The sequence below is a fragment of the Oncorhynchus masou genome, chromosome 10, assembly GCF_036934945.1.
Source record: "Oncorhynchus masou masou isolate Uvic2021 chromosome 10, UVic_Omas_1.1, whole genome shotgun sequence".
Classification (NCBI taxonomy): Eukaryota; Metazoa; Chordata; class Actinopteri; order Salmoniformes; family Salmonidae; genus Oncorhynchus; species Oncorhynchus masou.
In genome coordinates, this window is record NC_088221.1 from 923,145 (window position 1) to 942,219 (window position 19,075).

General features: G+C 43.0%; 1 protein-coding gene across 2 annotated transcripts in view; it reads left to right on the forward strand.

Moving 5' to 3' along the window:
• Window positions 1-19,075, forward strand: part of tbc1d4 (TBC1 domain family, member 4) — a 153,942-nt gene that overhangs the window by 24,955 nt on the left and 109,912 nt on the right. For both annotated transcript variants that reach the window (XM_064975640.1, XM_064975641.1), the window contains exons 2-4: window positions 11,913-12,041; window positions 12,309-12,558; window positions 13,037-13,284. In XM_064975640.1, coding sequence (XP_064831712.1) covers window positions 11,913-12,041; window positions 12,309-12,558; window positions 13,037-13,284 — 627 coding nt within the window. The remainder of the gene's footprint in view (window positions 1-11,912; window positions 12,042-12,308; window positions 12,559-13,036; window positions 13,285-19,075) is intronic.

Sequence of the window (19,075 nt, forward strand, 5' to 3'; positions counted from 1 at the left end):
AAGAAGAATCCTCAAGTCAGCTAAAGACTTACAGAAATCTCTGGAACATGCAAACATCTCTGTTGACGAGTCTACGATATGTAAAACCCTAAACAAGAATGGTGTTCATGGGAGGACACCACGGAAGAAGCCACTGCTGTCCAAAAAAACAAACATTGCTGCACGTCTGAAGTTTTCAAAAGAGCACCTGGATGTTCCACAGTGCCACTGGCAAAATATTCTGTGGACAGATTCAACTAAAGTTGTTGTTTGGAAGGAACACACAACACTATGTGTGAAGAAAAAAAGGCACAGCACACGAACATCAACCTCATCCCAACTGTAAAGTATTGTGAAGGGAGCATCATGGTTTGGAGCTGCTTTGCTGCCTCAGGGCCTGGACAGCTTGCTATCATTGACGGAAAAATGAATTCCCAAGTTTATCAAGAGATTTTGCAGCAGAATGTTAGGCTAGCTGTCCTCCAATTGAAGCTCAACAGAAGTTGGGTGACGCAACAGGACAACGACCCAAAACATAAGAAAATCAACAATAGAATTGCTTCAACAGAAGAAAATCCGCCTTTCTGGAGTGGCCCAGTCAGAGTCTTGACCTCAACCCGATTTGAGATGCTGTGGCATGACCTCGAGCAGTTAACACCAGACATCCCAAGAATATTGCTGAACTGATAGTCCAAAATTCCTCCTGACGGTTGTGCAGGTCTGATACGCAACTACAGAAAACATTTGGTTGAGGTTATTGCTGCCAAAGTAGGGTCAAACAGTTATTAAATCCAAGGGTTCCCATACTTTTCCCTTCCTGCACTGTGAATGTTTACACGGTGTGTTCTATAAAGACATGAAAACGTATAATTGTTTGTCATTAGTTTAAGCAGACTGTTTTTGTCTGTTGTTGTGACTTAGATGAATATCAGATCAAATTTTATGACCACTTTATGCAGAAGTCCAGGTAATTCCAAAGGGTTCACATACATATTTTTTATTGCCACTATAGTTGAACTGAAACGTAAATAAACAACTATAGGTGTATTTAGTGTATGTCTACTCAGACTTTTACCATTTGGCCTGCGTATGGTCTATGAATGAAAGCCTGAATTGGCCAACAAAAAAGCTACTAAAACGGTGACGCTTTATTACATTTCCAGGTGAAGAGCTGTTTGCCTCCAAGGCTTCTTTTGAAGTGATAGTGGAAATCAACCAGATCCACCGGTATTCTTTCACATTGTGTTTTCTGCAGTTTGGCGCTGGGAGCTGTCCCATTCCATGGTGGATAGCACCCTCTCCTCGAGTAATGGTCTGTAAGGCACAAGTATCCCATTTTTCGAAAATTGTTCAGTCCACATTTTAAATGTAATTGCACTATTTTAATTACCCAAGTTCTCTCTCAACCTCGAAACCACCTACCAGCTGATATTTTTGCAGACACAGAACTCTCGTTGGAGAGGAGAGCGACTTAGACAGAAGCATTCACACGTCCATTCATTTACAAAATAATCGCCTTAATAGCTCGGCTAGGTGTGAAAAATACTCTAATTTGTGCCACAGTTTTGGCTACCGATAGAGTTGAGTCCTATTGTAAATGGTATCCTAATGGCCAAAATGGGAGAACTTGCAATGCATTCGAGGCTTAAGTTCTCTAAAGTTTAACATTTTGTACTCAATATCACAGACCTAATGTGCCCTAACGAGAGAGAGACTGCATATGCAAAAGATGATCAGGAAGAATGTGTCTTTAACCATGCATTATAGTATAACTTATTTTGAGCGAAAGACACGAATGAGTGCGTCACTCAGTTTTATGCTGACAAAAATAGCCTTCTAAATAGGCCAAGTCTCAGCAAATAAATGAAATAGCTTCAATAGTAACTTTACTGATGGTTTCTGTTGGGTGCTACAGATGGGCTAGCTAGTTAGTTGGCTAGCTAGTTAGTTGGCTGGCTAGCTAGCTAGCTACAGTATGCATGCTGCACAGTGGCGGTGTGTGAAGATTGGATAAGTTTAAATACAGTGAGAAAATTGTAGCTATCTATCCAAGATTGCAATTACTGATAGCATTGCTATGTGTCCTCGAGTCCAGCTTTCCAACACTTGCAACCCGGGACTACCAGAAAGGCTCTGTTTACAAAAATTCAGTTTTTGTTCTATAGCAATGGCATGGCGGTGGGCATCAGTCGGACACATAGGAAGGGAGTGTGAGTTTTGCTATATTCTTAAAATGTGTTTCTGTATGCAGCATTTGTGTGAGTGTCACTTGCAGTTCTAAAGTTTAAATGAGTTAATTTATCTATTGGTTCTAATAGAGGCCACTAATCGATGGGGGCTCAGGGCGGTACCATTCTGCTAATCTGATGAAGGTGCACATGGATCAGATTCAAACTTTGAAGACGGAGATTGAGTTATTGGAGGCAGACCAGCAGAAAGAGAAACTTTATCTGAGGGCAGAGATGCGGGCGACAGCTGATGCATCGGTCCAGAGCCTGGCGGCCGGGAGAAAAGAAATCCCATTGCAAAATAATGCTTTGTAGTCATTGACGGAAATACCAGTCGATGTAAATAAAATTGACTATCATGCTTATTGGTCTATAGCTTAATTAGCATAATTAAGTGGAATTCAATTGGCCTGTGTCTCTTTTACATTTTTTTTTTATCAACTGGTAATTGAAACTCGCCTACCATTCAAGTGCCGGCAACAGGCTATCTATCTGCGTGTCTCCCATTTAGTTCACAATGTGAGCTGGAGGCAGTATGCGTTTTGAAAACATACAGTGCATTCGGAAAGATTTCAGATCCCTTTACTTTTCCACATTTTGTTATGTTACAGCCTTATTCTAAAATTGATTAAATACACGTTTTCCCTCATCAACCTACACACAATACCCTATGACAAAGCAAAAACTTGTTTGTAGAATTTATGCAAATGTATTAAAAATAAAAAAACAGAATGCCTTAATACATGAGTATTCAGACCCTTTGCTATGAGACTCGAAATTGAGCTTAGTTGCATCCTGTTTCCATTGATCATCTTTGATGTTTCTACAACTTGATTGGAGTGCACCTGTCGTAAATTCCATTGATTTGGACATGATTTGGAAAGGCACACACCTGTCTATATAAGGTCCCGCAGTTGACAGTGCATGTCAGAGCAAAACCCAAGCCATGAGGTCGAAGGAACTGTCCATAGAGCACCGAGACAGGATTGTGTCGAGGCACAGATCTAGGGAAGGTTACCAAAACATTTTTGCAGCATTGAAGATCCCCAAGAACACAGTGACCTCCATCATTCTTAAATGGAAGAAGTTAGGAACCACCAAGACTCTTTTTAGTGCTGGCCACCTGGCCAAACTAAGCAATCCGAGGAAAAGGGCCTTAGTGAGGGAGGTGATCAAGAACCTGATGGTCAAACTGACAGTGCTCCAGAGGTCCTCTCCCGCTACAAGACCATGGTGCTTGCCTACGGAGCTGTGAGGGGAACGGCACCGCAGTACCTCCAGGCTCTGATCAGGCCCTACACCCAAACAAGGGCACTGCGTTCATCCACCTCTGGCCTGCTCGCCTCCCTACCACTGAGGAAGTACAGTTCCCGCTCAGCCCAGTCAAAACTGTTCGCTGCTCTGGCCCCCCAATGGTGGAACAAACTCCCTCACGACGCCAGGACAGCGGAGTCAATCACCACCTTCCGGAGACACCTGAAACCCCACCTCTTTAAGGAATACCTAGGATAGGATAAAGTAATCCTTCTCACCCCCCCCCCTTAAATGATTTAGATGCACTATTGTAAAGTGGGTGTTCCACTAGATGTCATAAGGTGATAAGGTGAATTCACCAATTTGTAAGTCGCTCTGGATAAGAGCGTCTGCCAAATGACTTAAATGTAAATGTAAGATGGGACAACCTTCCAGAAGGACAACCGATGTCTGCAGCACAACAATCAGGCCTAGATGCTATAGTGGCCAGTAGAGGTCGACCTATTTATGATTTTTCGATACCGATTATGGGAGGACCAAAACAAGTCGATACCAATTTAATCAGCCGATTTAAAAACATTTTTTTATTTAAATAATGACAATTACAACAATACTGAATGAACACTTTAACTTAATATAATACATCAATCAATTTAGCCTCAAATAAATAATGAAATGTGCAATTTGGTTTAAATATTGCAAAAACAAAGTGTTGGAGAAGAAAGTAAAAGTGCAATATGTGCCATGTAAGAAAGCTTACGTTTACATTCCTTCCTTCCGTTACACCAGCCTAATCTCGGGAGTTGATAGGCTTGAAGTCATAAACCGCGCAATGCTTGACGCACAGAGAAGAGCTGCTGGCAAAACACACAAAAGTGCTGTTCGAATGAATGCTCACGAGCTTGCTGCTGCGTACCACCGCTCAGACTGCTCTATCAAATCATAGTTTTAGTTATAACATAATAACACACGGAAATCGAGCCTTAGTTTCCGGATTCGACCATATTAATGACCTATCATCTCAAACAAGAGGTACAGTGAAATATGGAACCGTTCCGTATTTTGCCTAACGGGTGGCATCCATTAAGTCTAAATATTCCTGTTTCTTTCACAACTTTCAATGTTATGTCATAGTTACGTAAAATTCTGGCAAATTAGGCAGCCCAAACTGTTGCATATACACTGACTCTGCGTGCAATGAACGCAAGAGAAGTGACACAATTTCACCTAGTTTATATTGCCTGCTAACCTGGATTTCTTTTAGCTAAATTTGCAGGTTTAAAAATATATACTTCTGTGTATTGATTTTAAGGAAGGCATTGATGTTTATGGTTAGGTACACATTGGAGCAACGATACACACCCCATAAATTATATGCAACGCAGGACACGCTAGATAAACTAGTAATACCATCAACCTAGTGATTATGATTATTTGTTTTCAATAAGATAAGTTTAATGCTAGTTCGCAACTTACCTTGGCTTACTGCATTCGCGTAACAGACAATTCTCCTCGTGGAGTGCAATAAGAGGCAGGTGGTTAGAGCATTGTACTAGTTAACTGTAAGTTTGCAAGATTGAATCCCCCGAGCTGTCGAGGTGAAAATCTGTCGTTCTGCCCCTGAAGGAGGCAGAAAATAAGAATGTTATTTTTTGTTAGTTTTAGTGTTTTTATTTATTTATTTTAATTCTTACTTTTTCTCCCCAATTTCGTGATATCCAATTGTTTTTAGTAGCTACTATCTTGTCTCATCGCTACAACTCTTGTACGGGCTCGGGAGAGACGAAGGTTGAAAGTTATGCGTCCTTCGATACACAACCCAACCAAGCCGCACTGCTTCTTAACACAGCGCGCATCCAACCCGGAAGCCAGCCGCACCAACGTGTTGGAGGAAACACCGTGCACCTGGCAACCTTGGTTAGCGCGCACTGTGCCCGGCCCGCCACAGGAGTCGCTGGTGTGCGATGAGACAAGGATTTCCCTACCAGCCAAATCCTCCCTAACCCGGACGACGCTAGGCCAATTGTGCGTCGCTCCACGGACCTCCCGGTCGCGGCCGGTTACGACAGAACCTGGGCGCGAACCCAGAGTCTCTGGTGGCACAGCTGGCGCTGCAGTACAGAGCCCTTAACCACGGCGCCACCCGGGAGGTCCCAAGAATGTGTTCTTGCCTGTCCCAAAGTTAAATAAAGATATTAGATAAAGGTTTAAATTTTTTTTTGCCAAATCGGTTTCCAAAAATACCGATTTCCGATTGTTATGAAAACTTGAAATCGGCCCTAATTAATCAGCGTAAAGTACAGAGATTCTTGATGAACACCCCTGTCTGAAGTCCTGAGCAGGTTGATGTTCACCTTAAAACAGGACAACGACCCTAAGGACATAGCCAAGACAACGCAGGAGTGGCTTTGGGACATGTCTCTGAATGTCCTTGAGTGTCCCAACCAGAGCCCGGAACCCGATTTGAATATCTCTGGAGATACCTGAAAATCGCTGTGCAGCGACACTCCCCATCCAACCTGACAGAGCTTGAGAGGATCTGCAGAGAAGAATGGGAGAAACTCCACAAATACAGGTATGCAAAGCTTGTAGCGTCATACCTACAGTAAGACTCGAGGCTGTAATTGCTGCCAAAGGTGCTTCAACAAAGCACTATGTAAAAGTTCTGAACTTATGTAGATGTAATATTTCCATATAAAAATAAATTTAAATTCACACATTTCCAAAAACCTGTTTTTGCTTTGTCATTGTGGAGTATTGTGTGTAGATTGATGAAGGAAAACATATATTTAATAATTTTAGAATAAGGCTGTAACGGAGCAAAATTTTGAAAAAGTCAAGTGTTCTGAATAGTTTCTGAATGCACTGTAGGTGAGATGGGTGGAGGGGGAGTTTTTGTCTTGGATGGTTTACATTTACATTTACATTTAAGTCATTTAGCAGACGCTCTTATCCAGAGCGACTTACAAATTGGTGAATTCACCTTCTGACATTAGTGGAACAGCCACTTTACAATAGTGCATCTAAATCATTTAAGGGGGGGGGTGAGAAGGATTGCTTTATCCTATCCTAGGTATTCCTTGAAGAGGTGGGGTTTCAGGTGTCTCCGGAAGGTGGTGATTGACTCCGCTGTCCTGGCGTCGTGAGGGAGTTTGTTCCACCATTGGGGGGCCAGAGCAGCAAACAGTTTTGACTGGGCTGAGCGGGAACTGTACTTCCTCAGTGGTAGGGAGGCGAGCAGGCCAGAGGTGGATGAACGCAGTGCCCTTGTTTGGGTGTAGGGCCTGATCAGAGCCTGGAGGTACTGCGGTGCCGTTCCCCTCACAGCTCCGTAGGCAAGCTTGAGGGGCTACTCTCGGGAGAACCGTGGGGGGGGGGGGGGGGTCTTGAATGGTTGGTGGTTGGTTGGGAGCTTTGGGCCGGTGGCCAAGAGATCGCTGGTTCGGTCACCAATTTGACTTGGTGAGAGATCTGTCGATGTGCCCTTGGGCGGGGTGCTTGACCGTGGTCGCTCTGGATGGATGTCTGCTAGATGATTAAATGTAATGTATATGTTGAGAGGCTTTACTGCAAGTATGTTGTATGTTTTAAAATTCAATAAAAATACAAAATGTACTGTTAAATGTACCCCACACATACAATTATCTTGGAAAATCCCTTTGAGCATGTTGAAGTTAGTAATTACACTTTGGGTGGTGTATCAATACACCCAGTCACTACAAAGATACAGGCATCCTTCCTAACTCCATTGCCAAAGAGGAAGTTAAACAGTATATGGCTGTGATAGGAGAAAACTGAGGATCAACAACATTATAGTTACTCCACAATATGAAACTAAATGACAGAGTGAAAAGTAGGAAGCCTGTACAGAATACAAATATTCAAAAAATTCCGTCCTTTTTATAATAAGGCAATAAAGTAAAATTGCAAAACATTTGGCAAAGAAATGTACTTTATGTCCTGAATACAAAGACTTATGTTTGGGGCAACACAGCACATCACTGCGTACAACTCTTCAAGACCACATTGGATGTTCCTGAGTGGCCTAGTTATAGTTTTGATTTAAATTGGCTTCAAAATATATGGCAAGACTTGAAAAAGTCTTTCGCAACGATCAACAAACAACTTGAATAATTTAAATAAATATTGTACAGCCCAGGGGTGCAAAGCTCTTAGAGACTTACCTAGAAACTCTCACAGCTGTAATCGCTGCCAAACGGGATTCTAACATGTAGTGTGAATACTTATGCAAATGAGATTTCGATATTTAATTTTCTATACGTTCGCAAAAAAATACAATAAACTGTTTACACTGTCATTATGGGGTTTTGTGTGTTGATGGGTGAGAAAAAATATCAATTGAATTCATTTGGAATTCAGGCTGTAACACAACAAAATGTGCAGTAAGTAAAGGGGTATGAATATCTATAAATGTATTTGTGTATCTTTCCATCTCTCTCGTTGGAGTATTTCTCATCCATTTTCACCTAATGCTGCTCACATTGTTTGAAACTTTCCTTTCATATCAATGATAGTGGTCAGGAGTTTGGTTCAGTGGTTGTGGTCAGAAGTTGTGTGGTTGAGCTCAGTAGGTTCAATTGTGGAGAGTAGTTTTGGTTGATAGTGGTGGTCGATAGTTTAGTGATTGTGTACAGTAGTTATGGTCAGTAGTTGTGGTCGGGCATTATTGGTCTGTAGTTTTGTGGTTGTGGTCAATTGTGTGTGTTTGTGGTCAGTACTTGTGATTAGTAGTTGTGTGGTTGTCGTCAGGAGTTATGTTCAATAGTTGTGGTCTGTTGTTGTGGTTTGTAGTTACAGTTGAGGTCAGAAATTTACAAACACCTTAGCCAAATGCATTTACTCAGTTTTTCACAATTCCTGGCATTTAATCAGAGTAAAAATTCCCTGTCTTAGGTCAGTTAGAATCACCACTTTATTTTAAGAATGTGAAATGTCAGAATAATAGTAGAAATAATAATTTATTTCAGATTTGATTTCTTTCATCACATTCCCAGTGGGGCAGAAGTTTACATACTCAATTAGTATTTGGTAGCATTGCCTTTACATCTTTAACTTGGGTCAAATGTTTTGGGTAGCCCTCCACAAGTTTCTCACAACAAGTTGGGTGAATTTTGGCCCATTCCTCCTGACAGAGCTGGTGTAACTGAGTCAGGTTTGTAGGCCTTGCTTGCACACCCTTTTTCAGTTCTGCCCACAAATGTTCTATAGGATTGAGGTCAGGGATTTATGATGGCCACTCCAATACCTTGACTTTGTTGTCCTTAAGCTATTATGCCACAACTTGGAAGTATGCTTGTGGACATTGTCCATTTGGAAGACCCATTTGCGACCAAGCTTTAACTTCCTGACTGATGTCTTGAGATGTTGCTTCAATATATCCACATAATTTTCCATCCTCATGATGCCATCTATTTTGTGAAGTGCTCCAGTCCCTCCTGCAGCAAAGCACCCCACAACATGATGCAGCCACCCCCGTGCTTCATGGTTGGGATGGTGTTCTTCGGCTTGCAAGCTTCCTTGCAAGCTTCGGCTTCCTCCCGCTTTTTCCTCCAAACATAAGGATGGTCATTATGGCCAAGCAGTTCTATTTTTGTTTCATCAGACCAGAGGACATTTCTCCAAAAAGTACGTTCTTTGCCCCCATCTGTAGCTGCAAACCGTAGTCTGCCTTTTTTTTATGGTGGTTTTGGAGCAGTGGCTTCTTCCTTCTTCATAAAGTTATGTCGATACAGGAATCTTGATAAATACTGTTGATATAGATACTTTTGTACCGGTTTCCTCCATCTTCACAGGGTCCTTTGCTGTTGTTCTGGGATTGATTTGCACTTTTCGCAGCAAAGTATGTTCATCTCTAGGAGACAGAACGCGTCTCCTTCCTGAGCGGTATGACGGATGTGTGTTCCCATGGTGTTTATACTTGCATACTATTATTTGTACATATGAACGTGGTACCTTTTAGGCGTTTGGAAATTGCTCCCAAGGATGAATCAGATTTTTTTTTTTAGATTTCCCCATGATGTCAAGCAAAGAGGCACTGAGTTTGAAGGTTGGCCTTGAAATTCATCAACAGGTACACGTCCAATTGACTAAAATTATGTCAATTAGCCTATCAGAAGCTTTTAATACCATGACATGATTTTCTGGAATTTTCCAAGCTGTTTAAAGGCACAGTCAACTTAGCGTAGGTAAACTTCTGATCCACTGGAATTGTGATAATTATAAGTGAAATAATCTGTCTGTAAACAATTTTTGGAAGAATGACTTGTCATGCACAAAGTAGATGTCTTAACCGACATGCTTTTTTCCCTTTATTTAACCAGGTAGGCCAGTTGAGAACAAGTTCTCATTTACAGCTGCGACCTGGCCAAGATAAAGCAAAGCAGTGCGACGCAAACAACAACACAGAGTTACACATGGAATTAACAAACATACAGTCAATAATACAATAGAGAAAGTCTATATATAGTGTGTGCAAATGACTTTGGATAAGGTGGGTGAGGCAATAAATAGGTCATAGTGGTGAAATTACAATAGTATGGCAAATTAAACACTGGGTTGATGTGCAGGAGATGAGTGTGCAAGTATCAGTACTGGGGCGCAAAATAATAAAATGACAATATGGTGATGAGGTAGGTAGTTAGTTAGTTGGTTGGGCTATTTACAGATTGGCTATGTACAGGTGCAGTGATCTGTGAGCTGCTCTGTCGTTCTGCCCCTGAACAGGCAGTTAACCCACAGTTCCTAGGCCGTCATTGAAAATAAGAATGTGTTCTTAACTGACTTGCCTGGTTAAATAAAGGTAAAATAAAAAAATAAACAGGAAGTTTGTTAACAAGAAATTTGTGGAGTGGTTGAAGAATGAGTTTTATTGACTCCAACCTAAGTGTGTATTAACTTCCGACTTCAATTGTATGTGCCATTTCCGCTCTTCAAACCACAAGGAACTTGGGTATACCTTTCAATAGATTTGAACATGTAGTAGCCATCAACTCATCTCTTTGTGGGACCGTGTTTATGGTCGATGGCCAATACGAAATAGAAAATAGGACCTTTTTTACTGGATCATTTCAACAAATCATCTCCCACAGTTCAGTCTAAATAGTGACTGTCCTGCAACGGACAAGCATGTATGATCAAATCAACAGTACCAAACCAAAGATATTAATCTGTTTTAAAGTAATCGATTTTGTGTCATCTAGATGACTAAAGATTTTTATATTAACATCGCCAATCTGAGGTAAAAATTGTGTAATTTCAATCAATTGTATGAGATGAAAATGCAAGCTTGTGTAAGGTAGTAACTCAAACTGTTAATTATAATCCGGACTCTATATAAGAAATCCCACTATGCCCGCAGAAGAACCATCAAGCTGGCAAAAAAATATTGAATCCTACAACACCGGCTCTGACGCTGGTTGGATGTGGCAGGGCTTGAAAACTATTATGGACTACAAAGGGAAACCCAGCCGCGAGCTGCCCAGTGAACTTCAAGGCCAGCAACACTGAAGCATGCACGAGAGCACTAGTTGTTCCGGATGACTGTGTGATCACGCTCCCCGTAGCCGACTTGAGTAAGACCTTTTAAGCAGGTCAACATTCACAGGGCCGCATGGCCAGACGGATTACTAGGTCGTGTACTCCGAGCATGCACGGACCAACTGGCAAGTATCTTCACTGACATTTGTGACCATCCTGACCGGTTGCATCAACGCCTGGTATGGCAACTGCTTGGCATCCGACTATAAGGCGCTATGGAGGGTAGTGCGTACGGCCCAATACTTCAATCCCAGTAAAATAATACATTTTATAAGTGTCTTAATTTTGACAGACCCCCAGGAAGAGTAGATGCTGTGGATCCATAATAAATATAAATCAAATGGCCACCCGGACTATTTACATTGACCCCCGCACACTCTTTGTTTTTACATTGCTGCTACTTGATGTTTATTATCTATGCATAGTCACTTTACCCCTACCTACATGTACAAATTACCTTGACTAACATGTACCCCCGCTCTTTGACTCGGTACCAGTACCCACTGCATATAGCCTCGTTATTGTTATTTCATTGTTACTTTTTTTTTTTTTTTTTTAACTTTAGTTTATTTAGTAAATATTTTCATTCATTTCTTGAACTGCATTGCTGGTTTAGTGCATGTAAGTAAGCATTTCACTGTTGTATTCAGCGCATGTGACAAATTAAATTTGATTCGATTTAGGGAAATTAGCGCTTTTTAAAATGATTATATTTCAACATGTCAATTTTGAATTATAGTGTATGTTTCCCACTCACAAACTATTGCAATAATTACATCTATATCTCAGTAATTTCACCATTTACACTTTCTTCCCTTTCTCCCCTCCTCCCCTTCCCCTCTTCTCATTTCTCCCTCCATATCCTTCATATTTCTCTCTCCTCCTCCTCTCCAGGTACCAGAAGTGATCAGTAGTATCCGTGCGGTGTCGAAGTCGGCCCTAAAGGAAGACTCCAAGCCCAAGCGGGATACTGAAGAGGCCTTCTATAACTCCCAGAAGTTTGAAGTGCTCTACTGTGGCAAGGTACAGGACCCACTATCAGATCCATTTTCAACCTTACTGTGTGTTTATCATCAATAATTCTGACATGAATCAAAGCCATATACAGTATCTTTATGTCGGTATGTGTTTGGGATGACTGAATTGTCTTAATCATATGTGAGAGCTAAGCTCCCTAAAACAGTTATGACTGTATTTGTATGCGTAATTGACATTGTTTGTGTAATAGATCAATTAGATGATATCAACCAGTCATTGTATCAATCAATCAATTGTATCCATTAATCAAAGGTGACTATCGGGCACAAGAAGGCTCCCTCCACCCTCATTGATGACTGCATCAATAAGTTCCGCCAGCATGAATTGGAGCGCAAGCACCTGCGCCTCCTGAATGACCAGCGGGGATCTACAGAAAGCGCCCCCATAGAGTTCATCATGGGGGATGACGGAGACCCCCTCTCCTCAACCACCCACAGTGAGGGGCTCGAGGACCCTGAGGGGCTGGAGGTGGATGAGGTCACTAACAGAGGAGGCTCTGGAGGTAAGGACCTCTCCCAGTAAAGTGTCCAAACAATTCCTGATGAGGGCAGCTTGTTGCTGAAATGTACCACACAGAACATGCTAGATTGATAAAAATAAATACAAATGTCACCTTAAAGCACAACTTTCCTTAAAATCCCCTTTTGTAGTTAAACTGATGTTCTAGGCTAAGTTGTAGTAAAACACATCATTCCGTGTCCCATTTTCCGCATGGTATGAAGTTGTGGTTGAGGATGTTGTCTCACAGATTTTGCAGCTAATTGGAACATGTGATGGACAGGTGTTGATTTGAAGTCCAATTAATTATTTTTCACAAGAGACCTGTGAATAGAAATGTGGCATTGGACCAACAGTGTAGTGTATGACTCGTCCTTGTGTCTTCTCCGTAGTGAAAGGCATTTCTGGGGAGCCTGTGTTGTGTGTTTGGGGGAGTGCGGTTGAAGGCCTAGAGGGTATTGTCTCGTTCTTATGTCTCCCAGGGAAGATCATGTCCAACAGCCCCAGCCTGGGCAGCCTGCGGGGGTCCTTCCCCGAGTGCATCCTGGAGGACTCTGGTTTCGAGGAGCAGCAGGAGTTCCGGACGCGTTGTAGCAGCCTGGCGGGCAGTCTGCAGCGGAGGCCCCTGGAGGGTGCGCTCAAAGCCGCCCCGGCACGCCGCCGCCACGCCAGTGCCCCCAACAACGTCCAGCCCTCAGACGCCGACAAAAACCGCACCATGCTCTTCCAGGTGCAGGCTGGGTTTATATTTGGATACAGTAGTAGGGCTCATGACTAGGTCTTAGAATGATTTTAAATGTATTGGGTAGGTACACTACATGGCAAAAAGTATGTAGACACCTGCTCGTCGAACAGCTCATTCCAATATCATTGGCATTAAAATGGAGTTGGTCCCTCCTTTGCTGCTATAACAGCCTCCAGTGGAAGGCTTTCCACTAGATGTTGGAACATTGCTGCGGACACTTGCTGAGCCGTTGTTGCTAGTACGTTTCCACTTCACAATAACAGCACTAGCAGTGCAGAAAGTCAGTTCGACGAGCAGGTGTCGACATACTTTTGTCCATGTAGTGTAACTCTCACCCTTTCCATCCCAAACCACTGAGGATAAACCAGTAAAAGGAGTAGTACCATGTAATATATAGTAGTAACATAGTGTTGTAGTACAGGAATATCAAACAGTTGTGATTGTATATAGTCCTATTACTATGGCCAGGAGAAGTTGTGTTCTTTGAGTTGGCCTGTGCTTTTAGGTAGCTAGGTCCATCAGGTGTTGATGCTCTCACCATACAGCTCTACTACCAGCTGGCTACATTCAGTCATTCACAGGAAGATGGGACATGGCATGGAGGGAGAGAGGGGGAGGGAGTGAGAGAGGTCTCCTTGGGTCTGGCAGCTTTCTCAACAACACAACTCAAACATGTGCTGCAACATTTGCTCACACGTTATCAGGGAGGGAACTGTGTTACAGTTAGGGTTGTGACAAATATCAATTTTTTTCTTAACGGTTAAACTGCCATATTTGTTTTCCATTAAAACGATAAGGAAAATGCATAAAGTTCCATATGAATTCATAGCTGTGCTGCTGCCAGGTCTCATGGTGCATCCCTTTTCATATTGCACATTAAATACCAATACTGTACCTCAATTCCACCTCGCAAAGTTTGCATTTGCTTCTCGTTTACCTTCTCAAAGTATTGCCATACAGTACATGACATTCCTGCTTGCCTTTCTCTGCCATTTTCCCAACTGTTAACGATGATGACGTAGTGTTGGAGAATCACCTCTAAAATAATTGGTTCCGCGAGTCCTTGCACGTCGATTCCAGGGTTTCGACTCCTATTTCTGAGGGTCAAGATTTGATTCTGCTAGGAATCAACTCCTAAGATTCAGTATTTTTTGGAAAGGAGGAGACTTCATAGTTGCCGTACTTCTGAGAACACAAACACTCGCGTCCTTCATAACGAGCTAGCCAGGGATGGCGATAGAGGGGACAGTATAGGCAAGTCAGCCACCAGGCAGGCTTATCTATCGGCAATCAAAAGCTGTATCTCACAATTTCTTGGCTTTCAAATGTCTCCCAACTTCAGTAAAGCAGGGAGTATCATCAATGAATAGCCTAGATATTCTATACACAACAGACCGAAGACTGAACACACTTTTGTCATTGGCGAAGGGAAAGAGCAGGGGTGTAATTAGTCCAAACAGTCATTCATCCAAACTAAAACAAAAGTTTCTATTGGACAAATTCAGGCAGGTCCCTCGGTTTCTTGCCGTTTGCTTTCGTTTTGAAATGTTTCGTAATAGAATCGGCGTAATGACGACAACCCAGGCGAGGCAGCGAGAGGGAGAGAGGGGGGCAGGCGGAAAGAACAGTGGTGTGCAGATGTCTTGGTAATCTGTATCTCGCATTGTCTTTTCTTGCAAATTTACCAAAGTAGACTCAAGTTCGCCTCGTCCTCTCTGGTTTATTTAAATTACACAACTTTCCCCAGGCCTTTTGTAGCCTATCGGATATTTTGGCAATACATCGGAAATAAAATGGTTTTTGATAACTGCACTGTTATAAAAAAAATTGTGGGAAATAACAAAGAAAGAAAAATGTTTTTCGTATAGGGATTTCTCTTATTGTCAAGGATCCCAATTTGGTTTTAAATTTTAACGCTCACAACCCTAGTTAGAGTATGACTGTCGTGGAAATTTCCTGTATTTACCAAATCATGAGAGCAAACCACACACAAGTCAGAGTTATCATAAAGTCCATCTTTTATTATATGAGCTCCATCACAACCCTGTGACTTTCAGATCAATTCAGTGTTTATAAATGAATTCTCTGAGTCCTTACACATCGCAACTGAGGTCCTTTATAGCAAAGACACACATAGCCAGACAGCATTGGCCATAAATTATCTTTCAGCTTTGTCTCCTAAACTGTTCTTTTCTTGCTCTCAGGACCATGAAACAAAACCTATCAACAGGCATATATCAAATACCCCCTCCTTGACAAGATCAGAGACACAGTGACTGGCACACAGACATTGTGGAGCCAAGAGATACACGCTTGACCTCTCGTTCCCTCTCAAGGAAAAAATGTAGTGTGCAAAATCATCTTATTGGTCACTATATGCTTCTGAACATTCAGTTAGGTCATTTTCTTTTTCCCTTAATGGCTGTTTCTTTGGAAGAATACTTCCTTACATCATGTGGTCACATTTCTTGAGCATGAAATCTAATAGTTTGCCCTCTTCAATCTTCAGCTACGTAATAGTTTTGGGTTATCGTTTTATTTTCAAGTTTTGAGTGCAAATATTTTAAGTAACGGAATTTCTCTGTCACATCAATGTACTTGACAAATGTCACAGTCCAGTCAATGTCATTACAGAGGATATCAACTTGTGTGTAGTCTTCTAGGTCCTTGAGATACACACACACACACACACACACACACACACACACACACACACACACACACACACACACACACACACACACATACATACACACGATTTTTGCAGGTTTTCCTACTTACAAAGCATTTTTTATCATAGGTACACTTCAACTGTGAGACGGAATCTAAAACAAAAATCCAGAATATCACATTGTATGATTTTTAAGTAACTCATTTGCATTTTACTGCATGGCATAAGTATTTGATCACCTACCATCCAGTAAGAATTCCGGCTCTCACAGACCTCTTAGTTTTTCTTTAAGAAGCCCTCCTGTTCTCCACTCATTACCTGTATTAACTGCACCTGTTTGAACTCGTTACCTGTATAAAATACACCTGTCCACACACTCAAACAGATTCCAACCTCTCCACAATGGGCAAGACCAGAGAGCTGTGTAAGGACATCAGGGATAAAATTGTAGACCTGCACAAGGCTGGGATGGGCTACACTTCGATTGTCAAGCAGCTTGGTGAGAAGGCAACAACTGTTGGCGCAATTATTAGAAAATGGAAGAAGTTCAAGATGACGGTCAATCACCCTCGGTCTGGGGCTCCATGCAAGATCTCACCTCGTGGGGCATCAATGATCATGAGGAAGGATGAGGGAATAGCCAAGAACTACAGGGCAGGACCTGGTCAATGACCTGAAGAGAGCTGGGACCACAGTCTCAAAGAAAACCATTAGTAACACACTACGCCGTCATGGATTAAAATCCTGCAGCCAGGCCCGTCTGAAGTTTGCCGATGGCCATCTGGATGATCCAGAGGAGGAATGGGAGAAGGTCATGTGGTCTGATGAGACCAAAAAGCTCTATTTTTGTCAACTCAACTCACCGTGTTTGGAGGAAGAAGGATGAGTACAACCCCAAGAACACCATCCCAATCGTGACGCATGGAGGTGGAAACATCATTCTTTGGGGATGCTTTTCTGCAAAGGGGACAGGACGACTGTCTAACGGATGTGAAATGGCTAGCTAGTTAGCGGTGGTGCGCGCTAATAGTATTTAAATCGGTGACTTCACTTGACTTCACTTGACTAAATCGGTGACTTCACTTGCTTTGAGACCTTGAAGTAGCTGTTTCCCTTGCTTTTTTGGAGCGATGGGTAATGATGTTTCGAGGGTGACTGTTGATGTGTGCAGAGTGTCCCTGGTTCGCGCCCTGGTTGGGGCGAGGGGACGGACGTAAAGTCTATACTCTTACATTGATACTGTGGACCTGGATCACCGGTTGCTGCGGAAAAGGAGGAGGTCAAAAGAGGGGTGAGTGTAGCCGATGCGAAATGGCTAGCTAGTTAGCGGTGGTGCGTGCTGGTAGCGTTTCAATCGGTGACGTCACTCGCTCTGAGACCTTGAAGTAGCCGTAATGAGGGGAGGACCTCCCTACAATGCCTGGGCATGCTCCTGGTGAGGTGGCGTATGGTCTCCTGAGGGATCTCCACCCAGACCTGGACTAAAGCATCCGCCAACTCCTGGATAGTCTGTGGTGCATCGTGGCGTTGGTGGATGGAGCGAGACATGATGTCCCAGATGTGCTCAATTGGATTCAGGTCTGGGGAACGGGCGGGCCAGTCCATAGCATCAATGCCTTCCTGTTGCAGGAACTGCTGACACACTCCAGCCACATGAGGTCTATCATTGTCTTGCATTAGGAGGAACCCAGGGCCAACTGCACCAGCATATGGTCTCACAAGGGCTCTGAGGATCTCATCTCGGTAACTTATGGCAGTCAGGCTACCTCTGGCGAGCACATGGAGGGCTGTGCGGCCCCCCAAAGAAATGCCACCCCACACCATGACTGACCCACCGCCAAACCGGTCATGCTGGAGGATGTTGCAGGCAGCAAAACGTTCTCCACGGCGTCTCCAGACTGTCACGTCTGTCACTTGCTCCGTGTGAACCTGCTTTCATCTGTGAAGAGCACAAGGCGCCAGTGGCGAATTTGCCAATCTTGGTATTCTCTGGCAAATGCCAAACGTCCTGCACGGTGTTGGGTTGTAAGCTGACCGTTTGAGCAGACACATGCACATTTGTGGCCTGCTGGAGGGAATTTTGCAGGGCTCTGGCAGTGCTCCTCCTGCTCCTCCTTGCACAAAGGCGGAGGTAGCGATCCTGCTGCTGGGTTGTTGCCCTCCTACGGCCTCCTCCACGTCTCCTGATGTACTGGCCTGTCTCCTGGTAGCGCCTTCATGCTCTGGACACTACGCTGACAGACACAGCAAACCTTCTTGCCACAGTTCGCATTGATGTGCCATCCTGGATGAGCTGCACTACCTGAGCCACTTGTGTGGGTTGTAGACTCCATCTCATGCTACCACAAGAGTGAAAGCACCGTCAGCATTCAAAAGTGACCAAAACATCAGCCAGGAAGCATAGGAACTGAGAAGTGGTCTGTGGTTATCACCTGCAGAACCACTCCTTTATTGGGGGTGTCTTGCTAATTGCCTATAATTTCCACCTGTTTTCTATTCCATTTGCACAACAGCATGTGACACTTATTGTCAATCAGTGTTGCTTCCTCAGTGGACAGTTTGATTTCACAGAAGTATGATTGACTTGTAGTTATATTGTGTTGTTTAAGTGTTTTTTTTGTTTGATAGGCTACTCGAAGCAACCATACTAATCAATTTTTTGACCTGAATTTTCATTGGAGGATTCCAAATCTACATGAAGAGCTGTGAAAGACCTCTCAACATACCTGATCTATGAGGCTTGCTTGAATTGTCCCATTTCAATCATTGGCTGCTGTTTTATGATGGAGCAATGCTTTCTGGCTCACACTTAGTCATTAAAACACTGCCTGCCTGTGGACGGTTTGTCATTCAATCCTCTCCCACATTTAGTCTGGCCAGTTCTATGTGCTGCAAATCATTTTAATGCCAAGTATCTCTCCGTTACAATATACAGGCCAGCTGGGCCTTCTATTATGTCCCATTTAAAAGGGACATTACAGCACCAGAGTAGTAGTTATCACAATATTGTGGTTCAATGCAGCATTTTAGTACGTGAGACCGGTCTTGGTCTTCAGTCCGGTCCCGAGACCACATATTGAGTTTTGGTCTTGTCTCGTTGTCAGA